The sequence below is a fragment of the Diabrotica undecimpunctata genome, chromosome 8 (assembly GCF_040954645.1).
Source record: "Diabrotica undecimpunctata isolate CICGRU chromosome 8, icDiaUnde3, whole genome shotgun sequence".
NCBI lineage: Eukaryota > Metazoa > Arthropoda > Insecta > Coleoptera > Chrysomelidae > Diabrotica > Diabrotica undecimpunctata.
Window position 1 is genome coordinate 23858971 of NC_092810.1, and position 10999 is coordinate 23869969.

The 10999-nt window shown below is 31.3% G+C and overlaps 2 protein-coding genes across 2 annotated transcripts; one reads left to right on the plus strand and one right to left on the minus strand.

Moving 5' to 3' along the window:
- Positions 1-4138: 4138 nt before the first annotated feature.
- Rack1 (Receptor of activated protein kinase C 1) lies at positions 4139-7783 on the minus strand. The gene is made up of 5 exons (XM_072539863.1): positions 7604-7783; positions 7241-7449; positions 6563-6694; positions 4678-4961; positions 4139-4413 (listed from the first exon to the last, which is right to left on the minus strand). The coding sequence occupies exons 1-5, from the start codon at positions 7710-7712 to the stop codon at positions 4194-4196; spliced, it is 954 nt and encodes a 317-aa protein (XP_072395964.1). The 5' UTR covers positions 7713-7783; the 3' UTR covers positions 4139-4193.
- Positions 7784-8684: 901 nt separating this feature from the next.
- Positions 8685-9595, plus strand: LOC140447291 (large ribosomal subunit protein eL34-like). The gene is made up of 3 exons (XM_072539874.1): positions 8685-8773; positions 8923-8993; positions 9283-9595. The coding sequence occupies exons 2-3, from the start codon at positions 8929-8931 to the stop codon at positions 9569-9571; spliced, it is 354 nt and encodes a 117-aa protein (XP_072395975.1). The 5' UTR covers positions 8685-8773; positions 8923-8928; the 3' UTR covers positions 9572-9595.
- The last annotated feature ends 1404 nt before the right edge of the window (positions 9596-10999 follow it).

A 10999-nucleotide genomic window follows, 5' to 3' on the forward strand; every position in this document is an offset into this window, starting at 1 on the left:
GTTCACGTTGGGTTCCAAAAATGTTGACGGATTTGCACAAAACCCAACGTTTAGGCAGTGCATTGACTTTCCTTGAGCGATACCACAGTGAAGGTGAAGATTTTTTAGACCAAATCGTTACTGGTGACGAAACGTGGGTGGCCTACGTCACACCAGAATCGAAACAACAATCCATGGAATGGCGACATTCATCATCGCCCAAAAGAGTGAAGTTTAAGCAAACAATTTCTGCCCGAAAAATCATGTGCACAGTTTTTTGGGACAGAAAAGGAGTATTGCTAGTGGAGTTTCTGCCTCGTAATAAGACAATCAATGCAGCGTCATATTGTGTGACATTGAAAAATCTGCGTCGTGCAATCCAGAACAAAAGACGTAGCAAGTTGAGTAAGGATATCGTTTTGCTGCATGACAATGCCCGTCCACATGTGGCTAATTAGACCAAAGATCTCATCAAATCATTTAAATGGGAAACTCTAGATCATCCTCCATACAGCCCTGATCTGGCGCCCAGCGACTACCATTTGTTCCAGCACTTGAAGAAACACCTGGGCGGTCAGCGTCTTCAAGACGATAACGAAGTCAAAACATTTGTGATGCAGTGGTTAATAAGTCAGGCGGCAGAATTTTATCAGGAGGGTATTCAAAAACTGGTGCCACGTTATGACAAGTGCCTCAATATTCACGGAAATTATGTAGAAAAGTAGATTAAGGTACAGGCTTTCATGTAAAAATAAAATTATTGCCATATCTTTGCACGTCTTTTTTTAATTCCAAAACAGTACTTACTTAAAAAACACGCCTCGTATAACTATTGTCTTAAGCTTGTAGTTTTTGAGATACAAGGCGTTAAAATAAAAAAAAATAGTTGGACAGTTTTAAGAAACCATGTTTTAAGTTTTAACAGCAGAATCAAAAATATTATTATTAAATACTACTTACGGTTTGACATAAAGTTTATTCATAATCTGTATTTAAGTTAGCATTTTTATAATCAAAGCAAATTAAACAATCGTAACAAAAATTAAATGATAAACAAAAAATTTTAATTTTAAGGGGATGTGATGTGATGATTAGAATTTTTTCTAAGATATAATGGAGCGATGTAGGAGATCTGTTTTAACGGTACTGTAAATAACCAAACTGTCGATACCTACTTGATACCAACAAATCCTCACTGGATGAAGGAAGCGCTTACTCAATTATCGCAAAATAATTTTTTATAAGTTTAATGCTTGTGCAGGAATTATTTGTTTGCAATAAAATTATCAGCCCAATTTTTGTAGACAGAAATCTCACTGGTGCAAAATATTTAGATGTGTTGAGACAGCAATTAATACCAGAAATAATCGCGCTATTCTCAAATAATAACGCGAACATCCCAGATGAAGCTTTGAACAAGACAAAGCTACTCCCCATTATGATACGACCGTTTCTTTATTATTTTAAAAAATATTTACAAATCACTCTATTGGTAGAAGGAACTCCATAGAACAGCCGCTGGATTTGTTTTTGTGGGAATATCTTCTAGTGGTGAGGTAAACTGTGATTCTGCAATCACATGTATAACTGTGATCGTGATTTTTTATTCATTGTGATTTACCAGAGCAACGAAATAATAGTATGTGTTAAACTCTGAATAAAAAGTGTTGCCAATATGGACCATCATAAAATTCTACAGGTGTTATTATTTGGGTATATCCGATATAGTTGGATGTTTATCTTGAATTAGATGTGCTCGTTTTATACGACAACTTTGCCTTAAAAATATTGCATGACACATAATTATTATTCACTTCTATAAAAAAGTTCCATAAGCTACTAATTTTTTTTTATTTGGCACTGTTGGCATTTTTAAAATGTATTAATAAACTAAAACTCTAAATACCCTTTTCATTTTCTTCAACTAATATTTGTTTACCTACTAATATTACACTAAACTATGGATGTTCATATTCCTCCCAAGATGATATATTATATTTGTCTTTGCATTCCTCATTAGAAAGAGACTTCACAATACCGCCGGTTACCTAGTTTATTGTTATCCTGTTACACGTCTCTTATTTCACACCTTTGCGACTGAGACGAGAACGTGAAATATAATTGGCGACCAAGAACTACAGACACAGAAAACCGAAATCAGTCACAGTATATTTTGTTGTTATTCACAGGTCGTGATTGTTATTTTCTAATCACAGCTGTTAAATCACAGGATAGTGATATTTAGCCCACCTCTAATATCTTCTCCAGGTGCCCTATCCGCTGCAAATGTTGATCTTGCTTAGGGCAGTTCTAAATAGTTCGACCAATGCGAGCCTGAACCACTTCTGGCCCTCGCTTGTTTATTTTCCCCTGGATAATAAATTAAACAGTGATTATCATGCCTCAATATTCATTTTTTTTTGTTCTGCTCACGAATTCTTTTTCTTTTTAAAAATATAAGTTTTTGTCAAAAACTAATTACTGATAATTAAAAATATCTGCGGCCACTTTTTGAATGGCATCCTATTAACCCATACACTGCCCAGAACTCGCCAGGCGTGTTCACCTTACGTGACCTTACTAAAACTTCAGTGCCCACGACACGCGTAGCGGGTACTGATATAACATAGACTTAAAGAACGATTACTAATCGGGCATTTAAGATAACACTATATAAAAGTGCGGGGCACATAGTGAATACTTTGAAATTACTTTATCACGTGGCGGTTTCATGATTACCAGTTGTTAGCTCGAAGTGGAAGGTGTTTGTTGCGAGTATAACGTTTAGTGTCTTATACAATTTTGAAAGGTTTTTAGGTAAGTTTTAAGTAACATTTAATCAACTTTGAATTAAAAGTACAAACGAAAATATTGTTTAAATTTTTTTAATTGGTTTCGTGGTAAATGTTATTTTGAGGTTATGTTTACTTTATTTTTCAAAAAATGTGTGGATTAGCTTTAATATCAGTTTTGTATGAGAATATAATTAGAAGAAAGGAAAACCATTGCATTACTAGTATTATTTGGCAGTGTTTTTACAAGATACAGCTATTTGATGATAAATCGATTTTGCTTGTAGTTATCCCTGATTTTCTTTGTTTTAGATTAAGCGCATAGAAGGTGCTTTTGAGAAATGGCAGCAAATACAAATCAACCGTCGACGTCAAGCAAAAAAAGGAAGTACGATAATAAGCGTATTTTGACAGAAGATGAATCGTTACAGTTGTTAGAGCAGTCTGACGATGATTTTGCTGGTTTTGACAAGGCTTATAAGTGATGATGAGAGTGATAATGATGTCGAGAGAGATGATAACGAAACTGTTACAAATAATAGAATTACATTTTCACAAAATGAGATATTGCTACCTGCAAATGGGGCTGAACGAGCAGAAAACACAAAATGGTTTGACAATCGTCCAAATGTCAACAAAATACCCTTTACTGGAATTTCTGGCTTAAGAGTAGCGGTAGATAGTAACGAACCCATCAATTATTTTAATTTGCTCTTTCTTTAATTAATTTTCGGGTAATTAAATAAAAAAGTTTTCTTATGTCCATTTTAATATGTATAGTCACAAATAAAACTAAAATTTTCAACTGGTTGAATTCAAAAGTGTTGGGGCACCTGACATACCGTTACAAATGTAACTGGCAGTGAATAGGTTAATGTGTTCAAATTTTAAATGTATATAAAAATGTGAGTTTGAATAACTATGTTATGAAGGTAGCGATCCTGCAGTGTGATCTTGGGCTGTTAGCAAGTGGCATTTCATTGGAAAACTATGAGGAAGAAACAGTGACATGCCAAATTTTGGAAATGACATCTGAAGAGCCATGAATGATCAAAATCTAGCCGTTAAGTAATGAGAATAGGATGCGTTTGACAAAATGTTTGGAATATGACAAAACACTATAATTAAATTCATGTTTTTTACAATGTAAATGACAAAAGTATTTCCAGATTGATCTGCAACTCCCATTACAATATTTGAGACTTAAGTAAAAAAATAAACATGATGATCACAAACATCAAGACCACATGACACCATAAGATTTCATTATGACATGAAATTATTGTAATAAAAAACCAATTATATACAAAACATTTTATTATCACAGAATTTAAATCTAGGTACCATAAATAAAATAAAAAACAATATCTTTTTCCAGTCTTTTTATTGTAAAAAAACTGTCCTTATCTACAACTTAACACCTTAATGAGCAGACACACTAACTTGCCATACTCTGATTGTGTTGTCAGAATATCCAGCAAACAGTGTCTGTCCATCTGTGGACCAAGCCAAAGAAAGACATTGGGGAGGTTCAGCTTTTGTATTTTGTGAAACAACTTCTGGTTTAAGTTCTTCAACCATTTCCTTGCTTTCCAAGTCCCAGATTTTGATTGAGGGTCCAAAGGCAGCACACAGCCAGTACCTGTAACAAATATGGGTAATGTTTAGAAATCAATTTTACAGAAAAAGTTTATTGAATTTGTTTTTTTTTGGTAATCAGTCCCATATCCGCTTAACCTCTCATAAATTTATCAAGGGGTTAGAGTTTTATGCATCATGTAAAAGTCTGTAATTGATGTAGGATTATGTGATTCATATTTAAATCACTAGATAAATCATTTACAGAGATAGAATAAAGTGGAAACTTTAAATTGTAAGACTGAAATATTACACCAAAAGGTCTTACCTATTTGGTGAGAAGCACAAAGCAGTGATGATGTCATTATGGTCCAAGGTATGTAAGTGCTTTCCATCATTAAGGTCCCACAACATAGCTTTGCAGTCTTTGCCTCCACTGGCGCACAAGCTACCATCAGGAGAGACAGTAACTGTGTTTAAGTATCCAGTGTGTCCAGAGTGGTTGATCTTTAGACGGCAGTTAGTCAAGTTCCATACTTTCACCATACGATCCCATCCAGCTGATACAATGATTGGGTTGGCATGATTGGGTGAGAATCTTACACAGGATACCTAAAAAAAAACAGTTTATCAACATCATATACATGAAGTAGATGATATTTTTGGAAATAATGAGTGGATTGTCTTAACTCAGATTGAGGAGCTTCAAAAATGTTATTTTGGGCTCACACCCTTGAACTAAAATTAATATTCTTCCTGGCAACAACCAATAATGTCTGTTGTTAACAAAACTGGTGCTTTTAAGGAAGGGTAGTACATATAACAAAAAAAAACTGGAATTGCCTAAAGATAGGTGAAGTTTACAGCACAAATGTTCTTTAACCAATTAATGCATTATCCCGTGTCTGATACATAGCAGCTTGTCGGTAAATAAGGAGCTTACTCGTATCTCATATGTTCGACTTTTCAAACATTCTATAACCATTTCTGACGAATTTATTTATTTTATTTTTCCAAGAAATAGAATTACTATTTTTTGTTTACATTGAGTTTTAGATGTAACTGTACTTAGTCTATTTTCACTTCCATCAGGTAGTATTGTTTAGTTTATTTTCATTATTCAAATGATAAATGACCTTTTCTGACCCATTTTTTGGAAAAAAAATTATTTATACCCTTATATTAACATTTTTTATTAAAAAGGCATATAAATAACTGCAGTGGCAATTTCAGAAAACCATCCTCACAATAGAAGAGTTTACAATAAACACTCAAAAGAAAGTAACTTGAAAGAGAAAAAAGATGGATGAACCATGATATACAAAAAAAATATGAAAAAGGAGAACATTCCAATAATAAATGCACAAATTATTTGATTATATAGGCATATATCATTTAGGTAAAAGTCATAAGAAATAGCAAAGGCTAAATATTAAAGATATAGATGTATCAGATGGAAAAAGGTATAACATTATTAATGACCATAGGCCATAGTCTTTGATTCAACTTCAATACTAAAAAAGGACGATTTTCACATTTGGTCCCATTGAAGATAGCTACAAAGGAGCTGTGAATTAAATTCACAAAACAAATTTTTGACGTTTGACTGTGTTGTCATGTCTTTATAATGTATATGTTGTAGGCTTCAATTACAAATACAGAAGCTTTCAAAAATACATTTTTATTATATTATTATATGAATTATGCATTTTTTTTATATACAACACAAACGAATAAATACTCGTTTCTTCTCATATAAATTGCAGTTATTATTACATTTTTTTAGCATTTGCCTTTGATAATAAGCTAATAGATTTGGCAATCCTCAAACCGCTAGTTGCCAGATTGTTACAGATGGTCCCCAGATATCTGTGGAAAGTACCTGAATACTATTCTTATTATTTTTTGAAAGAATTTCTTTTTTACTGTTAGTTTGTTAACATTCTATTGGATTTTTATTAATTATAAATCTCATGCTATTTCCTGATTTATTAAAAAAACATGGCAACACAGTCAAGAACCAACATTTCGTTCTATGAACTTTAATTGACAGCTCAATTATAGCTATCTTCAATGGGACCAAATGTGAAAATCGTCCCTAAAAAATTATATATTAAATATATAAGTATTATGGGAAGTTTTTGCTTTATCGGTTTTTTTTTTAGTTTAAAAACTAGATGTACATGTAAAGTATTAGAATAAAAAATATTTACCCAATCAGAATGTCCATCATCTTGAATTGTGTATTTACATTCAGCCAAGGTGTTCCAAAGTTTGATGGTCTTGTCACGGGATCCAGACACAATTTGTCTATTGTCAACAGAGAAGGCTACGCTCAAAACATCCTATAACGTAGGTTATTATAGTTAGAATATAGTAATAAACAAATTAGACCTAGAGGTGTATCTGACTATTTTAAACAAAAACAACAAAAAATTGTCCTAAATCCTATTGAGGAACAAAAGTTGGCATACATTTTGTCCGCACCCAGGAATAGTATTGATATATTCCTTCTTGACAACCAATCTTGCTGGATTATACAAGCTTGGTGCTTTTGAGGAAATATCTTAGGAGTACACCTCTAGGTTAAATTATACAAAATATACAGATACATCACCCATGCTGTGTAGTACTTACATTTTATTCCTTCGGCAATCTTCAGACGATGTACGACGTAAAAAAAAATTAAACAAAAAATCTTCTTGCTGTCATTATTCGGGGATGATTAGTATCTTTTTTACAAATGATTTTACATACAACCCCATGAGAAAAATTAAAATTCATTTGCGAAAAACAACGTGCAAAAATATACTCTTGGAATGAATGAGAACATTCAACAAATGAGTATTTAAATTTTCTTTTAGGGTTCAAGAAACATAATTCTATCAAACCTTAGTGTGATCTTCAAATCTTCTTGTGGTTTTTCCTGCAGCCAAATCCCACAGACGAAGAGTCTTATCCCATGATCCAGAAAGAGCGTAATTTCCGTCACTGGAAAGAACTACATCTGATATAAAGTGAGAGTGTCCATACAAACGTTTTTGGGGTACACCATATTGGGTATCTTCACGTGTCAATTTCCATACAATCAAGGTTTTGTCTAAAACCAAGAAAATATGTAGCTCAATGTGATACTATACCTATGAATAAACATAAAATACAACAAAACTTTGAATATATTTGACGATGTGAAAAATTCGAACAGATTACTATAACCTTGAAAATTATAAAAAAAATTAAAAAATATAATTTACCTCTGGATGAAGACAAAATCATATCAGGGTATTTTGGGTTGGTGGCAATTTGTGTTACCCATCCATTGTGACCCAAAAGGGTGCCTTTTAATTGCAACGTTTCAGTCATCTTTATATTTTTTCTTAGCAGCTACACATACACGACTACCTCTCACAGCAACCGCACAAAAAAGAAACACGTTTATGAAAAATTAGACGAATAGGAGGGAGTAAGACAGGATGTGTCAAAATCATTCCTACCAACTATTGCTAAAAACATTTACTCTTTTACTCTGTAGTTATTAAGCTACTTTAGGTGTTTGATTTTTTTATTGACAAAAAATACATGAAATGGAAAATAGAGTTGTATTTTTTTCTATAATTAAAAATTTTTATACCTTTTCTATAAATAAAACTACAAAGTTATTACATATATGTAGAAATGAACGAAAATCTATTGTGATCACATTTCCATTTAAAATAAAATATTGTTTTAATTGAATTATATATTTCTCAATTATTGAACAAAATCTAGCAAGAGAACAGAAAAGGATAATAAAATTAAAAAAGGGTTTAATATTTTCTTTATAAATTTTTATTATGAAAGTAGGTATCTTATTATTAACACTGATAATAGATTGTACATACTTAAAAATTACCTTTATCTTCCCGGTCCTCGAAAATTTTTTGTTGTAAAGTATGAGTTGGATTTTTAAAATGATAAGCTTTTAGAGGAAAAGAACGGCATTCATGGTTTCTGTTGTATATACATACTTCAAAATTGTTATGAAATATAAAAATAACTGATTCACAAAATAAATGCTTTAAAGTAATTATTAAATATATGTAAATACTATTTTGTACTAAATTACAGTAAAATAGTGTCAAATATACTTCTAATTTTTTCAATCACAGAATTGTTCCTTATTTGGTTAGATAATAGAAATGCCTTTGTACATAACTGTCCAAAGATTAAGGAATTTTAGAATATAAAATAACCATAAGAAATCTTTTTGTAATTAAAAATACGTAAAACAGTAAAAGTTAAATGAAAGAATGTCAGAATTGATATTTTTTATATTTTTGTTTTCCTGATGGTAAACCTGTATTTCGATTTGTCTGTCATTGTCATGCTGTCAAAATATACGCATGCGTTAAAGCCATCTCTTTTCCATTTTCTAGCTCGAAGAGGTTAGTATTTGTGAAAAATGTTTCTTAAATCATCGGGATAAGTATTTATTTATTTCAAGTTCGACATTGTTAAATTAAATATAAAGTAGTAATACTTTATGCTATTGACCTTATTTAGATAGGATTAAGGAATAATTTAATTGTTTTAGGGCAAAATGGTCCAACGATTAGTCTTTAGAAGACGGTTGTCTTACAATACAAAATCCAACAGGAGGCGAATGTAAGTTCAAAATTTTGTTTCATGTGAGAGTATTTATGAAAAGTTAAAGTAACATTATTAAACTACTGTTTGGAATTGTAAATTTAACATATTTAATATTTGGAGGTTATGTTTTTGTTATAAACCAAATTTTTATATTAATAAATTGATTTTATGATGAAATTTGGCTAGAGTCCTGAAATATTTATTGACGAAAATGCTTATCGTTCGTTCTTTTCTGACATTCATACCCAAAATACTTGAAATATTAAAGTCTGAAACCATTTGTTTAGCATTATTTTTGTTCCAGTGTCCGCACTCCTGGTGGTAAACTCGTATATCAATACCTGAAAAAACCCAAGAAGATCCCCAGATGTGGTCAGTGCAAAGACAAACTTAGAGGTATTCTCCCTGCCAGACCTCAAGAAAGGTCCAGATTGTGCAGAAGGAAGAAGACAGTTAAGAGGGCATACGGTGGTGTCCTATGCCACAAATGTGTTAAAGAAAAGATTGTTCGTGCTTTCTTGATTGAAGAACAGAAGATCGTAGTTAAAGTTCTTAAAGCCCAACAAGCTGTAGTTAAACCATCTAAGAAATAGAGCTTAATAAATGTTTAATTTTTATATTTGGTTTGATTTTAAACCTATTCCTCAACAGAATCAAGGTAAACATGCTTAGTTGACTAATGTGCTATCAAACTATTTTAAATGTAGTTCTCTATTTACACAGTAACACTAATTTCGGACGATTTTCACATTTGGTCCCATTGAAGATAGCTACAAAGGAGCTGTGAATTAAATTCACAAAACAAATTTTTGACGTTTGACTGTGTTGTCATGTCTTTATAATGTATATGTTGTAGGCTTCAATTACAAATAGAGAAGCTTTCAAAAATACATTTTTATTATATTATTGTATGAATTATGCAATTTTTTTATTTTTTTATACACAACACGAACGAATAAATACTTGTTTCTTCTCATATTAATTGAAGTTAATTATTACAACATTTTTTTGGCATTTGTCTTTGATAATAAGCTAATAGATTTGGCAATCCTCAAACCACCAGTTGCCAGATTGTTACAGATGGTCACTAGATGTCTGTGGAAAGTACCTGAATACTATTCTTATTATTTTTTGAAAGAATTTCTTTTTTACTGTTAGTTTGTTAGCGTTCTATTGGATTTTTATTAATTATAAATCACATGCTATTTCCCGATTTATTAAAAAAACATGGCAACACAGTCAAGCGCCAACATTTCGTTCTATGAACTTTAATTGACAGTCAATTGTAGCTATCTTCAATGGGACCAAATGTGAAAATCGTCCCTAATTTCATAGTAAAATATACAATTTGCTTATTTTCTGTAGTGTAAATTAGATTTCTTTTTATTTTAGTCAAGTTAGGTTATTCGTAAACTACATTTTTGAGAGCAGATCATTAAATTGTCCTTAGTATGTTCCTTTACAACACATACCAGCATTTTTGTGTAAATGTTTTCCAGCTTATAGGCCCTATTGAATTCTTATTTGTTTTAGGCCCTAGCATGTTTTATAATGTATTTCTACTTTTTTCTATTATTTCATAGACTGGTTGCTTGTTAATTTAATTTCTTTTCTCCTTATATTTCTTTAATATGAATGTTAATTGCTATTTGACAGTGCAATATCACTGTAGCACACTTTTTTAATATATCTGTAGTAATATCTTTTCCAAAAAATTAAGATAAATGATTTTCTTAAAAATTTGGAATCCATGTGTATTTTCTAATATCAAGAATTTTTTGTAATTGGCAGCAAATTTGATATTACATATTGCATACTCTGTTTATCATTTACATTCTGTTTTGTTATTGGTAATTCTACCGAGTTTAGATCCCATCAAAATTATTTTTTGCTTTATATTCATGTCTTACTAATAATAGTGTTATATGTTAATTTAGATATCTGTTTTTTCTATGGATTTGCAATGCATATTACATTTCATCACCACCCTAAGTGGCTCAATAATCTGTTGTGGATCTTGG

Coding starts and splice junctions, on each gene's coding strand:
- Rack1 (XM_072539863.1), bottom strand. CDS start 7,712: ATGACTGAAACGTTGCAATTAAAAGGCACCCTTTTGGGTCACAATGGA. Junction 6,695..7,240: donor GATTTGAAGATCACACTAAG/GTTTGATAGAAT, acceptor CCTACGTTATAG/GATGTTTTGAGCGTAGCCTT. Junction 4,414..4,677: donor TTGTGCTTCTCACCAAATAG/GTAAGACCTTTT, acceptor TATTTGTTACAG/GTACTGGCTGTGTGCTGCCT.
- LOC140447291 (XM_072539874.1), top strand. CDS start 8,929: ATGGTCCAACGATTAGTCTTTAGAAGACGGTTGTCTTACAATACAAAA. Junction 8,994..9,282: donor AAATCCAACAGGAGGCGAAT/GTAAGTTCAAAA, acceptor TTTTTGTTCCAG/TGTCCGCACTCCTGGTGGTA.